Raw genomic sequence first — 24,444 nt, forward strand, 5'->3', positions numbered from 1 at the left:
ATAAGCATTTATTAAGAGCCTGCTGTTTACAGACACTGTGCTGAGCACTAGGAATACAAAAAGAGTCCCTGCTCTCAAGGAGCATACAATCTAATGGGGGCAACAACAAGCAAATAGAGCATATTGATATATCATTACAAGAATATACTGGAAGCTAGGTGTTGCTGTGGGTAGTATCAGGCCGTAAGTCAGTCAGTAAGACTCATATTCATGCATTCAAATTCAGCCTCAGACTTCAGTAGCTGTGTGACCCTGGGCAAGTCATTTCACCCTGTTTGCTTCAGTTTCCTCATCTGTAAAATGAGTTGGAGAAAGAAAGGGCAAACCTCTCCAGTATCTTGGCCAAGAAAACCTCAGATGGGGTCACAAAGAATCTGACATGACTCATCAACAACAATAATAGAATATATGTTATAACAGAATATAACAAAATATTATATATGCCATTATAATATATGCTGCATATTGTTATATATCATTATTATTATACATCATTATATTTTATATTATATTATAAATTATATTAGTTTGTTATATTATTTCTATGACCCTGCCTCTGTGACCTTGGGCAAGCCAATTAACCTTTGGAGGCATCTGGTTCTCTCATTCAGACCATGAAAAGATTCCAGCTTTAAGTCTGTGGTCCTGTGATCCCTATGGCCTCCAGAGACAGGGACCTGAGGGAGCTGGGTAGCACATCAGATAAGATAACTAGTCTGGATTCAGGAAGAACCTGAGTTCAAATTCAGCTGTGTGACCCTGGCCAAGTCATTTAGACTCTGTCTGCCTCAGTTTTCTCAGTTGAAAAATGGGGATAGTAACAGCACCTCCCTGCCAGGGTTGCTTAATCTCAGTTGGATGACCTGAGATAATAGTTGTAAATGGTTTAGCCCTGTGCCTGTAGGCACTTTATAAATGCTTCCTAGCTTCCCTAGGTAATCCATCGTACTTTGGGAAAGCATCAGTTTTTAGGAAGTCTTTTCTTACTGTGAGACAAAACTGGGCCAATAAAAACCAATCTAACCCCCCTCCTATATGCCTCTTCCAGATTTTTAAAGGTATCCTCCTGCCCCCATCCCCCCCCTTATCAAATCTCTTTTTCAGACAAAACATCCCCATTTCCTCCCTCCAGTCCTCATATGGAGGGAGATCCCCTTAACATCCTGTTTGGCTGCAAACCTCTTCCTAAGCTGCTCTCCTCACCCTGCCCTTTCCAGCCTTCTTATACCTTCTGTCCTCCCCAATGTACTCAGTGAGCCTCCATCCTGGCCTCTGCCTGGTCATTGAACAAGACACTGCCATGTCTGGAGTCTGGGCATTGTCAGTATCTGTGCCCCAGGCCAGGAATGCTCTCATCTCTTCTTTGCTGGCCTAACTAAAATCTTTTCCCCATAGACTCAGGTCGAATCTAAAAGGGCCGGAGGGGGGAGGGGAGGGGGAGGGCACTGAGAGGGGAGGAAATGGTACAAGGGAAGCATGCCAGGAGTATCCTGTTTCCCTAGTACCACAAGCATTGTTTCTTTCCTGCACTAGCCAGCAGAGGGCAGCATGGAGTCAAAGGACACCCATGCAAAACTTGTCTCCTTCAAATCCAAGGCATTAAATCAAGTATGGGAGAGACTTTCATGGGTCAGACATGGGATTCCCTGGCCTTACGGTTCATCCATTTAAAGGAGATGGGCAGGCAACTTTTATTTTTAAAATTTTTAATTTATAGAATAAAGCGTTTCTATAACAGTAGAATAAAAAAAAGATGATCATACATAAAACTGCAAATCTTCTAAACACAGCTTGGTATTCTTTTCAAATATATAACAAAATTATCACAGAAGTTTCTTTTTTTCTTCTCTACCTCCCCACTCTAGAGATAATTGACTACATTAGATGCCAAATATATACACATATATTTATATATGTGTGTGTATATATAATATATGCAAAATTCTCCTATACATCTATTTATCAATTATTTCTCTGGATGCAGATAGCATCTTTCTTCATATATCCTTTTAAGTTAATTTGGGTATTTATAATAAGCAGACAGCTTTTAAAATTGTATAGAAGGCAAAGAAAGCCACGCTACCCTCTCTTTACAAGTGATTTTAGACCCAGCTTTTTCAATACATTTGTATTCTGTCATTGCATCAAACTGGGATTTTTAGGGATGGCCTAATTAAAGCACATCATAGCTAAGAATAGAGAGGTTCATCACCTTTTTCAGTCACCCAGATCTCCCAGATCCAGTTTATAAAAAATAAAAGTCATAAGCACTATGAGTGAAAAGAGAACAGGATCCCAGATTTAGTGCTAAAAGGGACCTTAGAAGGTGAGCTAATCTAATCTTATATTTTACAGTTGAGGAAACTGAGGCCTCTAGGGAAGGTAAGTGACTTGCCCACAATGACTCAGGTCATAGGCAGCTGAGGCAGGATTCAAACCCAGGTACTCTGACTTGAAATAGATACTTTTGCCACTTTCCCTGGATAAGTCATTTGCCTTCTAAGTGATCTAAACAGCTCTCTATATATGGAAGTTTCAGAGAAGGTGCTGTCCTACATGGGTAGGGTAATTTCTTCATTCCCAAGCTCCCACTCTCAGTTAAATCACAGATATCATGTATTGCTGTTACCAGCTACTCTTCAAAATGGGGGGCAGCTAGGTGACACAGTGGATAGAGTGCCAGATCCAGAATCAGGAAGATATATCTTCAGGGGTTCAAATCCAGCCTCAGACACTGAGCAGCTGTGTGACCCTGAAGGTGCAGGAATGACTCCCAATCAATCCCTATCACTATTAGAAGTCTTATTGAGACCAGATTTTCCCTCTAAGAAGGAAACTTTGATTTTCTGTTCCCTTTTCCCTGTTTTCATTGTGGCAGACTATTGCAAGCACTAAGACAAGTGACAGCCAATCAGAATTTTGGAATATGATGTCTATTTATCTAATGTCTACAACCATGTATTTGGGAGTGAGAAGAAACTAGGTATTAATATGTTATTGAAGTAAAAAAACATGACCATCTCCTGTTATCCTTTTACAAAGTAAGAAATTCTCCTGGATGAAATTAGAAAGGAATCTGTCAATGAGCAGGGTCAAAGATTGATCATTGCCCCAACAACCCTTGCAAAACAAGCATGTCACTCCTGAGCACCAGTCAAAGAATTTGCCACTTGAACCATTATGGAGCTCAAGACAGGGAGAAGCTTCAAGGAGTGTGACCCCCGGAAGCAGAGAAGAGAGCCAACCACTAATTCAAAAGAAGACTAGCCCTGGCCATTGCTAGCTGTGCTATAAAGAGCTGGCCCAGGGAGCCTGTCTGAGTGACGTAGCCTGCAGAGATGCTTCATCTAGGATGGACAGGGTGAGGACACTTAGAGCAAAAAAGACAGCAGGACCCTATAGCCAAACATAAATGAGTTTGGTCACACGTGTTCCTAGCATGTGTACTTCATAGTAAACATACAGCTAGATCGCAATTAGTGTAAATGATGAATCTTTTGAAGTGTGTTTCATTATTCGAATTTACCCTGCATATTTCCATTGGCCTGGAGACCATATTTTACATAATTATAACTTTGAAGAGTGCAAATTCAAATATATAATCAATTTCCAGCTTTCATTATTCACACTAATTATGTTCTAGTTGTAATCTAAATTGTTGTCCATTCTTCTCTCTAATGCTTTGTGTTTTTGTGGGCTAGTATGTTTCAGATCTGGGGGGGGGAGAAGAGTGGGGAAAGAGAATGTTTTATAACTACCATTCTAATTATACCATATTAGTAAATGTTTTTGCTTTGAGCTAATTGTGTCTTCTGGCTGCCTATTAAAGAGAAGCTCACCAGTGGGGGCTCACGAGTTATAGATTTAGGAGTGTGAAACCCTAGAGCATCCTTTGCAACATATGAGAGTAGTCATTCTTCTACGGACTCAACCTACAAACCTAGGAGTGTAGACTTGGGGACGTAGCCCAGAAGGAATGCTACGTACATATACATATATTTCCAGGTAGTAGCAGAATTTTATTTGTGTTCTTTTTCCCCTTTCAGTGTATTTTTTAAGCAATTGGGGTTAAGTACTTGCTCAAGGTTTCACCCAGTTATTTCTGGGTGGGTGCTAAGTGTCTGAGCCCGGATTTGATCCCCAGGTCATCCTGACACTGGAGCCGGTGCTCTTACTCATTGAGCCACCTGGGCACCCCTAAGCAATTGGGGTTAAGTAACTTCCTCAAGGTTACATGGCCAGGTGTTTCTGGGTGGGTGCTAAGTGTCTGACCCCAGATTCGATCCCCAGGTCATCCTGACACTGGGGCCAGCTCTCTTACTCGCTGTGCTACCTGGCCGCCCCTCAGTGTATTTTTAAAGTGTTTCATTGATGCTTTTTAAAAGTGTCTTATCACTAAAAATCACCTTCCCACTATCCCAACCTCTTACTGGAAGACATCCCTTTGAACAATTTATGAGCTTTAAACAATAGCTAATAATTCATTGGGCAGGTAGGTGGTGCGGTGAAAAGAGTGCCAGACCTGGAGTCAGGAAGACTCATCTTCCTGAATGCAAATTTGGCTTCAAACACTTCCTAACTGTGTGACCCTGGGCAAGTCACTTAATCCTGTTTGCCTCAGTTTCCTCATCTATAAAATGAGCTGGAGAAGAAAATGGCAAACCAACCACTATAGTATCTTTGACAAGAAAACCCCAGATGGGGTCATGAGGGGTCAGACAGGACTGAAAACAACAAATAATTCATATGGGGGGAGGTTAAAGAAACTTTACCTACCCTGATGGGACCCACCCTTTTCAGTCCATTATTCAATAGCTATTCATGCACTAGGTTAATGATATGCCCAGAGAACTTGGTTTGAATCCTGATTCCAACACATACTACCTGTGTGACCTTGAACAAGCTATGTCATTCTCTGGGCCTGAGTTTCTTTATCTGTAAAAAAAAAAAAAAAGAAGGGCTAGGATTAGATGACCCTTGAGATTCCTTCCAGATTTGAATCTTGGCTTACACCCTCTGACTATGACCAGCGTGGGTGAATTCAATGTATCCAAGCCCTTAATGACTTCTTTGCTAGGTGTGTGAGGATGTGGGTGTTGTGATTCTAAGCACACTCTTTGTGAAATGAGGCTACCAGTTATCTCATGGATATCAGCCATGGGAATAGACACAAGTTCAATAATCACTGGATCAGTCCCAATAAGTTGATTGATGTTGCCTTTTTTATGGAATATTAAGTGCCATTGGAAAGGACCTTGCTGAGAGGGGTTGAGAAACTCTATGATCCAACCCTCAGAGAACCATCCCTTCTTGTCAGGATGACCACCATATTCTCAGGCTTAAAAAACATCAAAGTCATCGGTGACACTCATTCATTTCCCATGTTCCTGAATGTAATCAGTTCTTGACTTTTTCATCCCACTGATTTTTTCTTCATTTCTCAACCCATCCTTTCTTTTCCATTTGACATCATTCAAGCTTCTTTCACCTTTCCCCCTCCTCTGGTTTCCTAACCTGTGGTCCCTCCTTCCTTCTCCCTGTCTTAAATGCTACTGTCAGATTCAGCATCAACTTTCTTTTTCCCATAGTACTCTGTGGCCCAAAACCCCTGAATGACTCCCCGTTACCTAGTCAACATTTCTTAGCATGGCATTTGAGCATCTCCACAATCCAACAGCAGATTAGCAAAATGGATAGAGCCCTTGTCCGAAATCAGGAAGATGTGAGTTCAGATTCAAACTCAGATACTGCCTATGTGATCCTGGGCAAGTCACTTCACACTTTCTGCCTCAGTTTCCTCATCTGTCAGTTGAGCTGGAGAAGGAAATGGCAAACCTCTGCAGCATCTTTGCTAAGAAAACCCCAAATGGGGTCACAGAGAGTCAGACATGACTGAGATGACTAAACAATGTCCGGGTTCTTCCACGGAGGCTTCTTGCCTGACCACACCAGGCAAGTGACATCTCTCTCTTGAGCTTTCACTCTTAGAAGCACAGCCAAGGAAACAATCTATGAGCCACACAAGAAAATATCTTTACACCTTATATTGTCTCTGGACCTTTAAAGCAGACCAGTCAATCCTCAGACTAAGGAAGGCACTCATTGTTGTTCAAGAGTGAGCCCCAATTGAGCAACTTAACTCCATTTTTATTAACCAAATCATAAAATTAATGTAATTATCCTGTCTCTACTATCTTTGTTGACATCAACAATCACCCTCAGAATCTCAGCTTGGTTACCTCATTTGTGAAAGTGTAATTTCATAATTAGAATAATGAATCCATGACAGCTTTCACATGACATCTGCCCAAACATCCTTCCCTCCTCACCATGTTGAATTGTGAGGCATTTACCCTTTCCCAAAGAGATTAGTACGGCTTCACACAGATTAATCTTGTTCTCTGTGGGGTTCATCATTACATTTCATTTATATACTTTGAAAGCTCACTTTGTATCTCAGCTGTCGTGCTGCAGAAAGAAAAAATAGGTGAAGATCTGAGATTTCACTGATGGGAGCTCCCATGTGAGGAAACACCATTCCATCCACCAGTGCAGGTCAGCTCCTTTTCTGCAACCGATAGCCTGACGTCAAATGAACTGCCCAGCCAGGTTACATCAGAGTCTACTGTCCTCTATCCACTATGTAACACTGCCCTTGTCCAAATCCCATCCTTTCTACTACCTGTAGTAGCTTAAGAAGGACCATTCCCCTCTCCTAGCCTCAGTTTCCTCATCTGTAAAATGAGAAGGATTGACTAGATCAGGGATTCTTCATCTTTTTGGTGTCATGGCCCCCTCTAGCCTATGGACCCCTTCCCAGGATCATGTTTTCAAATACATAAAAATACATAGTATTATAAAGGAAAACAATTATATTGAAATAAAGATTTCTTTTTTTCCCATTCAAATATACAGAATCCCTGGTCTTCCCATGGACCCCAGGTCAAGACCTCCCTGCACTAAATGAGCTCTACAGACCCTCTCCTTAATCCTAACCCTAGTCCTGTCATTCTGTGGGCTCCTTCCCTTAGAACAGATCAGGGGCTGTCTTGGAGCCAGTTCAAACTGGCTAGTGAGAGGTGATTGTTAATTTTCTTTCTGAGCATTTGTACCCCAGAAATAAGCAGACTTGTTTTCTTGATTGTTTAGACTTAAGAAAATGATGGAGAAAATATTAATAATGCAAATTAAACTTTCAGATGTGTAATATTTACTCTCTTCCCTCCTCCAGAAAGCTGGTTATTAAACATTTATCATCACACCCCTGGAGCTGAACCTTTTGTTATCTTATTAGCTTGCACCATTCACCTGATTCTTGCCATGTTTTGTATTATGTTATTGATTATCTCTCTGTGAATGTCTGTGGATCTCATTAAGTCCTTTGTGTGTCTTTGTTTCCTCCCATAATGCCCAGCATGGCTCCTTGTATATACAATAGGTGCTCAGTAAAACTTATTAGTAGGTTGATGCCACCTATGTCTAACAAACCTGATAGATGTGGATCTCAGAGGATCCAGCCTTCTAATTTCTCTGCTCTCAGTTCTCTGGCTGGTGATATGGTGTGAAATCTGACTGGATGCCATCCAGCTCAGTGTAGCAGTCATGGAGGAACCTGGTGCCAGGAGGTGTACCCAACCAGTGTGTGCTGATCAGCAACCAGCCAACAACCTTGACTTTTTCCATCTAATGTTTAAGCCCAGCCTGAATCAACACTTTTGAACTGTGGTTCTGGAGAAGACTTTTGAAAGTCCCTTGGGCAGCAAGGAGATTCAATCAGTGGATACTTAAAAGAAATTAATCCAGGCTCTTTGCTGGAAAGAAAAATACTGATGCTGAAATTTAAATACTTTGGCCACATAATGAGAAAATAGGACTCATTGAAAAGACCCTCATGTTGGGAAAGATTGAAGGCAAAAGGGGATGGCAGAGGATGAGCTGGACAGATGGTATAATGGAAGCAATGACCATGAACCTGGACATACTTCGAGAGAGAGTGAAGGATAGAAGGGTCCAGCGTGCTGTGGTCCATGGAGTCACCAAGAGCTGGGCATGGAACTGAACAAAAAAGGGCAGCTGTTTGTCACCTCTTCAGGTGTGTCCATGGGCCTGAGTTTTCTGCCTAAATACAGCGTGTACTAAGCCAACCGTGCCCTAATTCTAAACTCTTTAACTTTATCTGTGGGAGCAACTAAGGCTTCCGCCTCAGACAATGTAATACCCAACTAAAAAAAGTTTTTAAATATTTTTTTTCTTTAAAGCTTTTAAAAGGGTAAGTGCTTAAAACTACACTAAGACTTTTGGAACACTTGGGAATTGTACATTAAGAGCTTGAGAGATGATCTGGCCCAGGAATTCCTAATCTGTTTTTTCTGTTGGACCCCTTTGGCAATCTGGCAAAACCTCCAGTGCCCCCTATGCTTGGAACACTCTTACCTCCTTCCCTTAGAATCCCGGCTTCCTCTTTTCACAATAATGTTCTTAAAAACTGAAGGAAATAGTATGTTTCAATTATAGATTAGTGAAAATAAACCTGTAATTTATTTTTCCCATCTAAATTCATGGGCTCAAAGCCACTGGCTTTGGCTAGGAGATGGGGACATCTTAGCACCATGGTTGAGATGGGAGTATCATTCCAATGACGGCTACCAACATTAGTTCTTTAACTTTTAAGTCAGGCCACCAGGGGGAGCTCACATTTTGATTTCATGGTACCTGATTTTCCCTTCAGGTCTTGATATCTGAAATAATGAACAATACATTTGACCCTCTAACAAATATACTAGATTACTGAATTTTAAGGATATGTCTCCATTTTACTGTTTTTCTGGCACCATTTCCTCCAAGACTAGACATCAACACAAAGCCAAATAGAATAAAATGTATATTTTCTAATAGAGAACACATGATCTAATTATTGATTAATGGTTTTAAAAAATGACTTTAATAGTACAAACTGGGTTCTTTCTCTTTAAGAAAACGCTGTTTTGACCTAGGACAGCACTGACCTTAGAATCAGGGGAGTGCTGGGTTCACATCCTGGCTCCAGCACCAAACCCGGGCACCATAATTATATCACATTCAAGTGTTTGCTGTTCTTTCTATTTACATTATTGTGGTTATTGCTTCTGTGCTTCTGCTGACTTCATAGTGTTTCAGTCCGTGTGAACCTTCCTGGCCCTCCCTGAATTCTTCATCGTCGCGGTTTCTGAAACTGCAGGGATATTCCATTATATTTGTATGCCATGACTTGGTTGATGGCCATCTACTCTCTTTCCAGTTCTTTGCCATCACAAGAAGTGCTCCTTCTGGCATTTTGGTGTCAATGAAGCCTTGCTAGTTTGTCATTCATCTTCTCGGAGAATGTGCCTAACAGTGAGATGTCTGGGGCAAAGAGTTTGCACGCTTTAGTCATTTTCATAGCATAATTCCAAAGAGGGAGTCCATTTCTAGACATTCTAACGTAGTAAAAGCGTGAAGTTTTGTTATTCCTGTGTGTAAACAAAACTGACATGTTTATGGTTCTTTGAAGTTTGCAAAGTATCTCTGTTTCATCTCATAAAGCCTTGTGACGCACGTACTTCAGGAATTCTTAGCCCCATTTCACAGATGAGAAAACCGAGATTCAGAGAGGTTAGCTGACTTGTCCGTGGTTCTACAGAGTCAGCTTTTAAGATTTCCTTGAGCGCGCTCCCAGCCAAAAGGGGTCTTCTGTCTTATGAACATTTCTAGAGCCTTATCCATGCTTTCTCTATGTATCTCACCTGGCTCTGTTTTGTATTGTTTGTAGAACCATGGCCATTAGAGGGAAATGGAGGAAATGGGTGTCCAGCACCCCCCCTCATTTCCACTGGGGGACCCTCAGGCCCAGAGAGCTTAGGGAACTTGCCCAAGCCCACACAGCTAGCACGAGACATTCGAACCCAGTTTTTTGTCTCTGTATCCAATGTTCTTTCCACCAGACCTCACCCCTAATTCAGTTCAACAAACCCATGCAGTTCTGATTACGTGCACTGTGCCAGCTGCCCCCGGGAAGGACACAAGGTTAGATAAAGTTCTGCTTGTCTCCTTATGAAGCTTACCTAGTACAGTCAGAGTTCACTCACCGTGGAAGGGGTTGGCTCTGAATGCAGTTAGCACTTCCTTCCTGGGCCGTCGTCAAGCAGCACCAGCAGAAGAATCACTCGTCAGATATATGATAAGGTGGCTGCTGAGGCCTTTTCCTCTCCATCCCCCATCTCTGTGCCTTTGCACTGGCTTCCCCCCATGCTTAGAATGCTCTCACCTCCTTCCCTTAGAATCCCAGCTTCCATCAAGACTCAGCTCAGGTCCCACCTTCTGCAGGAGGCCTCCCCGGCTCCCTCGGGTGCTAGTACCTTCCATCCACTCTGTGTGCTATCCTGCAGGTAGCTACGTATTTACCCAGTATTTCTCCCCCTCCTCATTAGAACATAAGCCCTTTGAGGGCAGAATGTCTTTGAGTGTCCCCAGCTTCTAGGACAGTGCCTGGGACAATGGGTGGTTAATGAATGCTTTGCTTGATCAATGGATCCCAATTATCAGCTTCTGTAATATTCCACATACAAAATAACCACCAGATGGACTCATACATGGTTAAGTACCTTATAAGATACAAAAAAATGCCACATGATGTCAGGGGCACACAGGGACATTCTTTTCTTTTCTTTTCTTTTCTTTAGCAAGACACATTTTATTCTCAAAAATTTCCAACCATGAAAACTCCACAAAAAGAGACAGGGAGGGAAGAGAGCTGCATGGTAGGAGGGTGGGGAGAGGTGTTTGCTGGATTCTGGATTGGGAAGAGTATGTTAAAAGCAGGATACAAGAGCCACCGGGGAGATCGCTTCCTGCCTTCTGGGAGTCCAGAAGAATCATAGCCACTGTCTCGGTTCCCATGGAAACCAAGAAAGGCAGTGGAATCTTGGTGGCCCTGCCTGTTTCCCTGGGGGTTGGAGATGGCAAGGACAGGGCACATTAAAGAACTTGGCACTTGACAAGGTTAGAATTCAGTCCCATAACCAAAGAGGGCTCTAGCATTTCCAGAAATAGCATAGATCTTTGGGTATCCAGGAAAAGGTGCTGGAGCTCTCGGGCAGCATCTCTGAGGCTCTTATCCAAGGATGTCTAGAAGACTTTGCATCAGTAGCAGCAGTAAAAGACCAGGAAGGGATGTGGAGTCATCTTCTTGGCTCAGTCATCTAAGGGGTTCAGACAAAACAAACTAAAACTCTCAAGACTGACAGGGTCACCTGTAACTTCATCTTGAGAGGGAAGGAGGGATAAGAGAACCTCCCTTACTTTAGGGAGTCATTTGTTGCCTCCCTCCCCCCTTTCCGGATTCACACATAATTCTTGGGTGGGTATTCAGAAGGACCCGGGAGCCTCCTGGGGAGGGGCAGAAGCAGAATACCGGGCCACATAATGGCTTGTGCCCCTTGAGCTGCCAGAGGGGCAAGTGCAGCACCCAGTATAAAAAGGCTTGCAGATGCCCAGCCCACATAGAGGCTATGTCCAACTCCCTTTTCTGAGCATCAGCCAGCAGGGCATTGTAGAAATTCCTGATGATCTCATGGGCAGTCCAGCACACAGGAATCAGGACCAGGACGGCCGAGATGAGGAAAAGGACCCCTGAAGTCAGGACCAGCCGGGCTTTTGGTTCCTCGTCTTCTATACACATGCTACACTTGGCCCCAGCAAGGTAGATCAGCAGGCCCCCCCCCAGAGCCAACAGCAGAGTGATGACCATGAGGGCCCTAGATGCTCGGACATCATGAGGCAGAGCCAGCCTGGAATCATATACCTTGCATTGCTTCTGGCCAGTGCTCTGGACCACACCGGCCATCCAGAGGCCTTCCCATACCACCTGGGCCACTACGATGTTATTGCCAATGAAGGCTGTGATCTTGCACATGGGCGTGACACAGGACACTAGATCTGATATCCAGCCCAGTATTGAAAGAATACCCAGGATCTGAAGGCCAGCAGAAGCCATGGTTGGAAGCTTAGGGAAGGCCTGCCTAGGAAATGAACCAGTGCAACCAGAGATCAGGGGAAAGTATTGGGACATTCATTTCTTCCCTTAGACCACGGGCTGCTCCAAGATGGGGGCTCTTAATTATCTTTTCTGCCCCAGGACCATTTACGCATTCAATCAACATTTATAAGTGCCTACTAGACGCCAGGAACCGTGCCAAACTTGGGGTTCCCAGAGCTGTTTAAGAAGAGCTTGCAGGTGATTTAAGTGGTGGCAGGTACCCTGGATGATTTGGAGGACTTTGCCAGCAAATGGCAGGAGCAGAATCTGTTTTCTACAGGCTGCGTTATAAGAATTACAATGGTGATAATGACGGTCGCTGGCATTTACCTAATACTTCAAGGTCTACCAAACGCTTTATCGATTTTATCTCATTTGTTCCTCACGGTACCCCATGAGGTAGTTACTATTACTGTCCCCATTTACAGATGAGCTTGTAAGCTAAGTGCTTTGCTCAGGGTCATGTAGCTATAAAAGGCAGAATTGGAAGCTGGATCATTCTGACTCCAAGGTCAGCACTTTATCGACTGAGTTTGTCCTCAGGATTTGATTGATTCAAAGGATTAGAAGCAAAAAAAGCCACATCATTGGGATATATGTGTTCCTGAAGGACAGCAGAATTCTCATTGCCCTGCCAGATGTCCTTCTGACCCAAGGTTTTCATTCTGGCAAATGCAGAGAACAGCGTCTGTTTTTAGTAAATTGCATTTCAATCTTACTGTGAGTGCATTTATTTTTATTGAATTTTATGGTTCATGAGTATTGTGGGCCAGGCCTGATTTGAGCCAAATCCAGAATAAAATGAGTCAGTCAGACAGTTCACAAAGATTTGTTAAGCACCTACTATGTTCCAGGTACTATTCTAAACACTGGGGATACAAAGAATAACAAAAGACAGCTCCAGGAGTTTATAGTCTAACAGGAGAGACAACATTTAAACGACTATGTGTTGTTGAGTTTTCTTGGCCAAGATACTGGAGTGGGTTGCCATTTCCCTCCAGCACATTTTACAGATGAGGAAGCTAAAGCAGACAGGGTTAAGTGACTTGCCCAGGGTCTGAATCAGCATTTGAAATCAGGAAGATGAGTCTTCCTGACCAGACCTAGAACTCTATCCATTGAGCCACCCAGCTGCCCAAACAAGCTATATAGAGGAGGAATTGGACGTGACTAACAGAAGGCACATGTCCTCATTAAGGGGGATCAAGGAAGGTTTCTTATAGAAGGTAGGGTTTTAGCTGGAACTTGAGGAAGGCAGGAGATGAAGATGAAGAAAGAGAGAATTCTAGGTCTATGGCATAACCAGTGACAGTACAAGATTCAGGAAGGACCCAGCATTGACTCAGGTGGGCACAAGTAGCTTCCTTCCCTTTTCATTGGCTGTGTTGGTTCATTTCTCAAAAGCCTTTGTCCAGTTTAAATGAACAGGTCCTCTCCCCTCCAGCACTGACCATTGTACTTCTATGTCACTGGTTAATCCCCTGGACCAATAAATCTCAAGTATGCCTTCGATGCTGCTTGTCCTTTGTTCTCAAAGAGGACCATGACCTCAGGAAGGTGATGCCATGACTTGCACATGGATTGGATTTAAGTGAGGCAGGGCTGGGCAAGCTCACCAGCCTCACTTTCTCCTATGGAGCCCTTTGGGTCCAGTGGCCAGATATAGCTCAGGACGACTGGAGATGGCCCCCATGCCTTCAACACCATTTATGGAAAAACTAGTCTAACCTTCACGGGGAAGATGGCGCTCCTATTACAATGGGTATTTTTCATTTTGTGCTAATCCGAAACCTGATTCATTGGATTGGTTTGAGATAATCCTGGTCCAGAACAACGCCTAAGGCACTCTACAGGATACTCTGGGGGATATAGTGATGAATAAGATGCTTTTTCTGCTCTTTGGAAGTTTTCAGTCTCCTGTGGGGAAAGCATGCTCAAAGGTTACCATGATACAAGGGTCGTGTGAAGTACTGTGAGAGGTACAAGTGTTGTGCTGCAGGAGCTCAGAGAATGGAGGTGGGAAGAGACAGACAAATGTAAGGAAAGAAGGAAGGGAAGGAGAGAGAAAAAAGAAGGAAGGGAGGGTTTGGGAGGGAGGCAGAGAGAGAGACAGAGAGAGGAAGAAAGGAGGGAGGAAAGAAAAAGGAAGGAAGGAAAATCGATGTGCTCATATGAGGCTGCTTGGAGAAGATGGGCTTTGAGCTAGATATTGAAGAGTGAGTAGGAGTCAGGTAGGTCTAAATTTAATTTTCCTTCTTCTATGCTTTCCTCCTAACAGGTGCTGTATTTGATGAAGACACTGGAAAAGTACTAGTTGTACAAGATCGACATAAAGTAAGTGATGTCTTTGTTATTAATGAACTCTTTATTATCAGATTATTCTAAGGAAACAAGAAAATAAGCCTGTATTTATGTTGCCTAAGATATCACTGTCCACATATCATAGAATGCTAATAAAGAGACATTTTTAAAAGTCAATCAATCAGCAACTGCTTAAATGCTCAGTATGGGCAAAGCACTGCCCTAAGATCTGAAAGGACGATTTGGGGGAGAGATGAAGAGGGAAAAGTCCTTCCTTCAAGGAGTTCACCTTCCAGTGGGGGAAATATCATGTAAATAAACAGGTCTATATGTAGCCCACACGTGGCACTGATCTCCAACTGTTCCCAGGTTCTATCCCAGGGCTGGAACTTCCTGTCTCATCCCACCTGCATCTACATTGGCATGTCACAGTGGCATTCCCAAAGTGATAGATGCTATTCAGCTCTATCAAGGTTCTCTGAGTGACTCATGACTGTAGCACCTGAGTCCTAACTGCTGTACTTCCCATATACACACAATCAGTCATTATTACACCATTGACTCTTAAATATGAGCCATTTATGAGATGGTAAGACAAAAGCAGGAGTAACATTTACTCAATAGAAGAAAAGAGGCAGAATAATCACAGTATAATAATCCATGAATAAACCTGGGTCATGTTCTCCCAAGAATTCAGTCTTCTGGGGGAAGAAATGGAAGAAATTATAGAAATCTAGCAGGGAGGAACACGAATAGGGAAATTTGTGCCCAGGAAGGATAATTGGTGACTTTGAATGGCAGGACTTTATGTCCTAGATCTTTCTAGAAAATATTCTGCGCCAAACTTCATTGACCGGGCTAAATCACTCTATTGTTTTCTGTTGCCTTTGTGGACTTCATGCCCCTCCTGCTGAGAATAGCTTCTGCTACTCTTATGTTGTTAAAGCAATGATAAATTCTTTTAACACATTGTCACCCTTGGCAGGGTGCTAAGAAAGCTCTTTCAGTGATTCAAAGTTCCCTCAAGTCAGAGAACTGACAAACTCCTCAAAATTTTTTGAGGGTTTTGAAGAGTTTGTCTTTTTCAATTTTCTGTGAGTTATAGCCGCCATGTAGCCTTTCCTCAGCTAATCTTCAAATAGCAAAGGATTCTGCTTTGCCCAATGAACTCTTTGCAAGGTCATGCCTCTTCTCACAGTAAAACAGATGTAAAACCTGTCTTTCACCCCTGTTCTCCCTCTCACCAGAGAAGGCAGCATAAGATAATAAGAATCCCTGAGAGGTTTCACCTCTTTCAAGCTACAGATGATGCTAGAAAGGATAAGTCCAGATAGCTCTGGACATGACTCAGCTCTCTCTCTCAATGAGCCAGTAAACTCTCAGGAAAGAAATGCCACTAATTTACATGAAATAATTGTGTGGGCTTGAAAAGAAATAACTCAAGTAATGGGTACTTTGCTGCTACAGTTCAGCTGTCAATTGTTGTAACGACCTGGCTATATATGTTAACGTCGAAAAGGGAAGACAGACTGACTTCAAGGCAAGAGATCCAATTTTTCCTTCCCTTCTTGGGAAGGATAAGAAGTAGACATAAAAATTATTTTTATTTTTATGGTTTGTTTTTGTAAGTGTAGAAGGTTCCGGGTTGCCATTGCACATGCAGCCTACATAGGTCTGACTGGGGCTTAGTTGAGTCCAGGGCTAAAGAAGGCTGAATTTAATTTATTCTTATGTAGTAGAACAGATATCCTAAAGACATTAGTGAGTGACTTACTCTCCTTAGGGACTTAAGGGTGGGACACTTTACGGCACAAGTGACAGCCTCCCCAACCTTAGTCCCATTCTTCCTGCTACTGGCTCATTTTGTTATCCTTAGTTCTAAGATGATCAAGGAGTATATAAGATCCTGTTTTGATAACTCTTCATGTTACATAGAAATGCATAATCTTTTTTATTAATTAGTTCTTATCCCCTCTCCAGTTTATAAATAAGCCAAAGAAGCCTCTTTTCCCTTAAGCTTTTACTACTCTTTCTCTCTTAAACCCTTTGGTCTCACAAACATATAATATGAGTGTTATTTGAATATACAATTAATTAACAGTGTAACAAAAAATACAAAGACATTTAAATATTTCAACATTGAGCTCAAGTCACCACTAACTACAAACAAATGCCAACTTCTATACAAACACTTGAACCATGGCCTTCTTCCTCAGCTCTTTGGGGATGGGTGTATTCTTCAGAATATCTTCTCTACCACATAAGACAGTTAAACTCAGTTCTATTTAGAAAGAGGGGCTGCATGGCTCCTGTCACTGTCTATAGATTGAGAAAGAGAAACTGATCTGAGAAGCCTGTCATTTTTCCAACTTGAGAGAACTTCAGGGTTAGATTATCACTGAAAGAGCATAACATTTTCTCAGTACCCTGACAAGAATGGCTATGTGTTAAAAGAATTCAGCAGCCTGAGAGTTGCAGAGAACCAGTTATTCTTAGCAGGTGAGATGTGAGGACCACAAGTTAGCTCCATTAGATATTTAAACTCTTTAAGCCTTTCTGGCTGTGACTCTCATAGTTTCTCCTAGTCATAACACAATTCACTCCAGGTAACCTATAATCTGTCTCTCCCCAAGATTCTATTTCCTTATAAAAGACACAGTTATAATACCCATTGTCTCTATAGGACAGGCTAGTGAAGCTGGTGTTATATAAAAATACAATTAATGGCTAGATCCAGGTTCTAAGACAAGAACATTTTGAGAGTAAATATAAACTTTCACTGAAAAGCAACTAAACACCATTTACTATATTAGATTACCTATTTACTGGGAAAGATTTTAGGGTTTGTTTTGGTTTTATTTTGATTCTAATTCTCTTATGGTACTCCATGGCATGCACATGACTTTGGCCTCTTCAAGGCTATGCCAACACAACAGAAGTTGTGCCAGGTTTCACAAAGCTGGAAAGGCTTCAGGGACAACCTGGTGACAGATGATGTGTGCTTATTTGAGGATCAGCCTAGCCAAACACAAAAAAGCTTATCACCAGAAGGTTAGCCATAAGAGCATGAATTTGGGGGGAAGTAGCCGCCATCTGTTGAACTCTGCCTTGGGTGAAGGAATACTCAGATGGAAGTAACCACAGGTTTTTGAATTGTCAAAATACAATCAATGGACTTGTAAGTTTTTTCATCCTTAGGAAATTTCCCAACATCATCTCTTGTTGTTCTAAGCCTTCCTGACTTCCCTGTAATAAATATAACACCATTACCACACCTATTATGGTGGAAAAACAGGATTATTTTCAAGCCACAGATGAGAGATTTAGGACATATTCCAATCTAGTTTAGTAAAACTCCAGGGCCATGAGCCTGCTTATCTGGGATCTCGACAGTTCCATGGACAGAAACAAGAATGTTAGAAGGGGTAAGATGATTTGGTTTGGGATGTGCCAAATTTGAGGGCAGAGTAAGACATCCATATAGAAAAGTCTAAATATTTGTCCTCCTTTGTATAGTCATTGTATAGCCTTGGAGATGTTTTATCTGTATCAGAGTTCACATATTTGTAATATTAAGAATAAAAACTAGGCCAGTGATTTCTTTGATATTGGGAACTCCCAAGTGAGGAAGTTTGCTACCACTTTCTACCACTTGTAATCTCAGAGACTTGTCTAAGGCACCAAGTCCTCCCTAGCCTTAGTCCTTTGCTTTGGAGACAACTCCTAGCCTATCCTGTGTGTATCTTGTTTGTTCACAAGTCCCAACTGAAATCCCACATTCTATGGGAAGTCTTTCCCAACCCTTCATAATTCCAGTGCTTTTCCTCTCTTAATGATTTCCCATTTATCCTGAACTTAGCTTACTTTTACATATTTGCTTACTTAGCATCTCGCCCATTGGACTGTGAGCTCATTGAGGGCAGGGGCCATCTTTTGCCTCTTTTTTATCCCCAGTGCTTCGCACAGTGCCTGGCACTTAATATCTGCTTATTGACTGTTAATTACATGGTTGTTCACATGTTGTCTCCCCATCAGATTGTGAGCCCCTTGAGATCAGGGATTGTTTTTGACCTTTTGTATCTTCAGTGCTTGGCATTCTACCTGTCACATAGTAGACACTTACTAAATTTGGCCTGACCTGTAGTAGAGCCTTCCAAGCTCATCTTGGTCTTATCAGCCACCGTCGGACCCCAACCTAGTAACACCATTTTGTTCTTCTTGGAGAGTGAAGGACAATAACCAGGAGACACCCCGTAAATGCTAGTTGACTAACTGATCTTCCCAGGGTTACACAGCCAGTATATTTCAGAAGCAAGGACTGAACTCAAGGCCCCATGGTAGACTAAACTTATTTCCTTTCTTGATAAATTTCTTAAACCAGTAGTTGAGGAAAATATAAAGATAATATACCCAGGCTCCTGCAAGACATTTGACAAAGTATGCTTTGAACACCTTTGAACATCTTTGACAAGATGGTGAAATGTAGACCGGCTCTTAGTATACTAGGGAGGGATGGCATCTGTTGAAAACTACCAAAAAAACTATAAGGAATGGATCAATGTCAACTTGGAGGAACTCCTCAAAAGTCCTTCAAGTCAACAAGCATTTATGAAGAATATGCCACTTACCACCCATGTGACTTTGAACAAGCCATTTAACTTCTCTGGTCCTCACTTTCCTCACCTCTGAAACAGAGCAGTTGGACTGAAAGACACCTAAGGTCTCTTCCATTTTGAAGCCTATCATCCTATGCATTTCAACTCTTTATCAGGAAAAACTTCCTAATTAGGTCTGTACAGACATGAACCAGGCTGCCTAGAGAGGTAATGTACTCCCTGGTCCTGTAGGTCTCCTGGTAGCAGCTGTGGTGATGATGATGATGATGATGATGATGATGATGATGATGATGATGATAGCAGTAATATAATGCTTCATGGACTGCAAAATGACCACTTGTTGGTGATGCTATAGAGAGATCCTACTTCAGATGGGGATTCGACTTTAGAGTTTTGGGGGACTCCATAGTCTAAACAAGAGGGAGCTATGTGGTTCAAAGCCTAGAGCACTGTGTTTAGAGTCAGTAAGACCTGAGTTCAAACCTGCCCTCAGATACTTGCTAGCTGTGTGACCCTAAGCAGGTAACTTAACCCTATTTGCCTCATATGAATGAAATGGAAAAGGAAATGGCAAATCACTCCAGTATCTTTGCCAAGAAAACTCCATGGACAATATTGGCATAATCCATAGAGTCACAAAGGGCCAGACACAATTAAACAACTGAATGACAATAAGTCTAAACAAACTGGCAAAATTCAGACCCAGGGAAGGGAACAAGATTGTAGTAATACATACTAGCCAACGTATCTCTCAGATGAATGTAGAATTTCCTGAAACTGTAAAAGTTGTTTGGAACAGAGAACTACTCTGCTCTCACATTAGGAAGTGAAGGAAATTCAAATACCCGAAGAGTTTTGTTGTCTGGAATAATTTGAGACATATGTATATCCTTTATTAGGAAAATAATAACTCTATCAGTCTTGAACATTTGAACATCAGTACTCATTGTCAGATGTGCCACACTGTACCCAGTGACTGGGATTAACTTTTTAAAGGACCTTTTAGAAGGAGCAAGAACATCAACTGACATGAAATGTTTTTTGTAATTTTATGATAATTCACGACAGTTTCTCCCACATGGACAAACGTACTTTAAATACCAACAATTACAATTATTATCATTTTACTATGAAAGAAAAATTTTCATCTTACTATCTCAGTTTTCTTTGCCTCGTGTTTTTTTTTCCCCTCATTGTATCATTATATAGTTTGGTCCTTTGAGGTAGCCTTCAGTTCTGGTCCTGGTGTTAACAAGTATTCTTAATCCTTTTTGAGACATGGAACCCTTCAGTAAACTGGTGAACACTATATAGACTCTTTCTCGGAATAATTTTTTAAGTACATAAAATAAAGTACATGGAATCGCGAAGGAACCAATTGTGTTGAAATACATATGTACAAATACATATATGGATATACAAATATATGTGTATATACATATGTACTTACATATACTTGTATGCATATGTGTGTTATGTATCATATCCATATATATTTATATACCCAGTTTCCCAAAAGTCATAGTGCAAATTAAATTATGAAATTTTTAGATTAAACTATACATAAATAAACCACACATACATATACATTTATATATATATTTACAAATATTACACTAAGACTCAGAATACCATGAATATGTAAATACATACATACACACATCAATATACGTGTGTGTTTGTGTGTATATGTACACTATATATGCAACATTTATATCCTCACAGTATCTTGAAATTCATAGCACATATTAAACTATTAAAGCTTATAAAATATCATATATGTATACATATATAAGCTAGGAATTATATTGTGCTTGAAAATTTACAGAGTGCTTTACAAATGTTATAGAAATTATAGATATTTGTGGTTTCCTATCCAGTCCTTTTCCTCTTCCTCTCTGTAGGGCTCATGTTCATTGATGCTTGTCAGCTTCATAATAATAAAAAGGAAATGTATAAGAGTAGTCTCATGGAGTACTTTTTACAGAATGACAAATTGAGTTGGTTTTTTTCACATGTATTTGCATGTCTGTCTGTCTCATAATATACATTATCTATATCAAATTCCTTGTTGAGGTAAGACAGGGAGTTAGTCTGCTTAGTATGGGTATTTTGTTCTGTTTTAAAGAAGAATCTAGACCTTTGAGGTTTAAAAATAGCCACCCTGCCTGGGAAATGACTTTGTCAAATGTCATTTCACTGGGGAGTTTAGCAGAGCCAGGCCGCCCAGAGAGGGGCCACCTCGCTGCCACAACTGTTTCCATTCTAGCCAGACTCTCTGGGTAGATCAGCCAGCCAAGAATTTATGTCATTATACCTTTAGCAAAACATGGACATTCACATAAAATAAGCCTGTGTCTAAATCATGTCTTGAAAGAGTGACTCAAGTCAGAAGGAAATTCCCCAGTGGCCAGGATAGACCTGTCTCACTCTAGACCGAGATGGTTCCATGTTGAACTAACCCAGCTCATAAAGGGATTATAGATTTAGAGGTGGAAAGAAGCCCAGAGGTCATCTAGTCCAGTTCTCTCACTTTGCAATTGAAGAAACTGAGGACCAGGGAAGGAAATGACTCAGCCAAGGTCCCACAGGGACTACATGGCAAAGCTGGGATTTGGACCCAATTGACCTCTCTTTAAATCTAGGGGAATCCTCTCTTGTCTTGGAAAATATATGAAAATAGCTGAGGCCATTGAGTCTGAAACACAGTTATAGACATGACAAATCTCTAGGGCTAAGGTTCACTTGGCATTATTAGTGCTTGAAAGGAACCTGCAAAATGAATGAAACATTACTTTTTGAATGACCAAAGCAGTCAAAGGTTCTGTTCAGCACATTTTCTGGCCCTATTCCCTAATTCGTTAAACACTCTCAAATATTCTGTATGGAAGGCCTTGTTAGAATGGATAGAAAGCTAGATTCGAAGTCTGGAAAATCTGGGCCTACAGAATTTCAAATATGAAGTGATTTGAAGGCATCCACTCTTTACCTCTCATTTTCCACATCTCCTGTCTCCATTAACTCTTGGCCACAAGTCTTCAGCTGCCAATGCCAAGCCTGGTTTTAGCTTCTAGGGAAAGAGTTATCTGGTGGAGTTAAGAGAGAGGAAGAGATACAGTACAAACCATAGACCATTCCTTGATCCTTTCTAAGAATCTCTAACATGACTAAGGCTGATTTACTTTCAGAGCTTCAAGGAATATTACCCTAAGAGTCACAGGATCTGGGTTCAAATCCTGAGTATATCTGACACTATCCATGTGACTTTTGTCAAATCCCTTAAACTCCAGGGACCTCAGTTTCTTCATTTATGAAATGAGGTGTTGGACATGATGGCCTCCAAGGCCCCTTCTCACTCTAGATCTTAAATCCTTAGGGTTCTGTGATAATTATACAATGAATATGGCAAGGTTAATGTTTCCTTGTGGCAGAAAGTTAGACTCCTTAATCCCTATCTTGTATTTTCCTGACAGTTATGAGATGTAGATAACCAATAAACACTGGCCTCAAGTGCTGCCTTTTCCTGAGAACTAAGCAAATTTCACTTTACCATTATCTATGCCCTGCCATCCACTGATTCCTGTCTTCCTTCCATCATCTCACTTCTATCTTCCATAGGGATGAACAAGTAGAAAATATATGAAAGGGAATGGCCAAGCCTAGTGGTATGAAACTCAAATTGTGTGTGTGTGTGTGGGGGGGAACTAAACCTTAGTAAGGACCTGCACATTGACTTAAAAGCTACAGATTAACATCATCTATGCTCCATTGCATTTTTATTTTGTAAAATATTTCCAATTTACATATTTTTAAAAATATTTATTTTTTATTTTTGCTTTTTGGATGGGGAAAGGTAGGGCAATTGGGGTTGACTTGCCCAAGGTCACATGGCTAGTTTTGTCTTAAGTGTCTGAAGCTGGATTTGAACTCAGGTCCTCCTGATTCCAGGGCCAGTGTTCTATTCACTGTGCTACCTAGCCGCCCCTTTTGCAAATTTCTTTTTCCAAATTATATTTTAATCTGATTCTGGAGACACTGATTGACACTTCTGCTTTAGCCCATTCACCATTATTTGCTGCTATGAGGAAATTGCCCTTAAGATTTTTCCACTTTTGCTTCAATGTCGTTTTCAGAAGTTACATTTTAGAGGAAACACCAGGCTCTTTATCTGAAGCAGGCTATAAGTGACCAGTTGATTGACTAATTGACCCGTGTTCAAGCCCAGAGGTGTTTGACTCCAAAACAGTTGGGCAACTAGCACTTACTAGGCTACAATGTACCAAGCACTTTGATAAGTATGATTCAAGTCTAGTTATAAGACCAAGTTTAATTTAATGAGTAATTGATGAAGACTAGTGACAGATACCAAATTTTACTTTAACTAAAGAGCTAGTTTTTAGTATACTTTAAAAAAATAAGCTTTAATTCTATTATATTTGAATATTTAAGTTCATATAGGCATGTAAGACCTCCAGATGTCCCAGGAAATATGGAGCCAGGAAGACCTGAATTCAATCCATCCTCAGGCACTTATTAGCTGTGTGACCTTGGGCAAGTTATTTTACCTGTTTGCCTTAGTTTCCTCAACTATAAGATGGGGATAATAATAGTACCTACATTTCAGGCTACTGTGAGTATCAAATGAAATAATTATCATAAAATTTAGCATACTGCCTGGCATCTAGTAAGCTCTATGGAAATACTAGCCAATATTATTCATATATTTTAATGGTTATGGTAGAAAAAGCATGCTAATAACTCCTCTGTTAACCAGCAATCAAAGCAGCATGAAATTTGTAAAACAAATTAAAAAAAAGGAATTGATTTTCCTGCCTCATTATAAAATTTCCCTTTTGGAAAATGGTTGGTGGTGAGACTTTCAGAAAAGGGAATTCTGTGGAAACTAGGCTCCTGGAGCTCCCTTTCTCAGTGAAACCAGAAACCTGGTGCTTTCTTATAGCATCTATGTACTTCTGATAAAAAGGAGTCAGATCTTAGAACTTTCTCTTGGGGCAGCAAAAGATTTTGCAATGTCCCATCAGAAAATCAAGGCTGAATGTTGAAGGCTAAGCAGCCTCCAGTGGACAGGTTTCTGTTCTCTAGAATAAAGACCGAGGTGGGGTGGGGGTGGGGGAGGGAGGATTGGAATGTACTGTGCAGTTTGAATGAGGTTACTCCTTGGGATCCACAAGAGCACAGTAAAGGTTTAATTCCCTTCCTTTCCCTGGTGCCTCTTGAAGAAAGACATTTTCCATGTGATTATTTCCTTAGGCTGCTTTTATTTCCTGATTTTTGTAGCCTATAAACAGTGACCCAAATAAACAATTCAGTGATCATAAGTGACTGTGACTCACATCTCTTAATTAACTGCAGGCAAGGGGGAGTGCAATGGAAGATGCTAATGACAAGCTTAGCATACACAGAATTAAACAGGTCAGAGATTTAATCCTCTGTCCAAAAGGTTAGGATTTTCTC

The 24,444-nt window shown here is 41.2% G+C and overlaps 1 protein-coding gene and 1 pseudogene across 3 annotated transcripts in view; one reads left to right on the forward strand and one right to left on the reverse strand.

Annotated features, from left to right (window-relative positions):
- NUDT6 (nudix hydrolase 6) overlaps positions 1-24,444 on the forward strand; it is a 41,352-nt gene that overhangs the window by 5,412 nt on the left and 11,496 nt on the right. For all 3 annotated transcript variants that reach the window (XM_069104869.1, XM_069104868.1, XM_069104870.1), the window contains exon 3: positions 14,331-14,386. In XM_069104869.1, the coding sequence (XP_068960970.1) occupies positions 14,331-14,386 (56 nt within the window). The remainder of the gene's footprint in view (positions 1-14,330; positions 14,387-24,444) is intronic.
- Positions 11,358-12,010, reverse strand: LOC138174505 (claudin-6-like; annotated as a pseudogene).

This window comes from Petaurus breviceps, unplaced genomic scaffold (genome assembly GCF_028583685.1).
Source record: "Petaurus breviceps papuanus isolate PSGF00001 unplaced genomic scaffold, PetGlider_PUasm1.0 689, whole genome shotgun sequence".
Taxonomy (NCBI): Eukaryota; Metazoa; Chordata; class Mammalia; order Diprotodontia; family Petauridae; genus Petaurus; species Petaurus breviceps.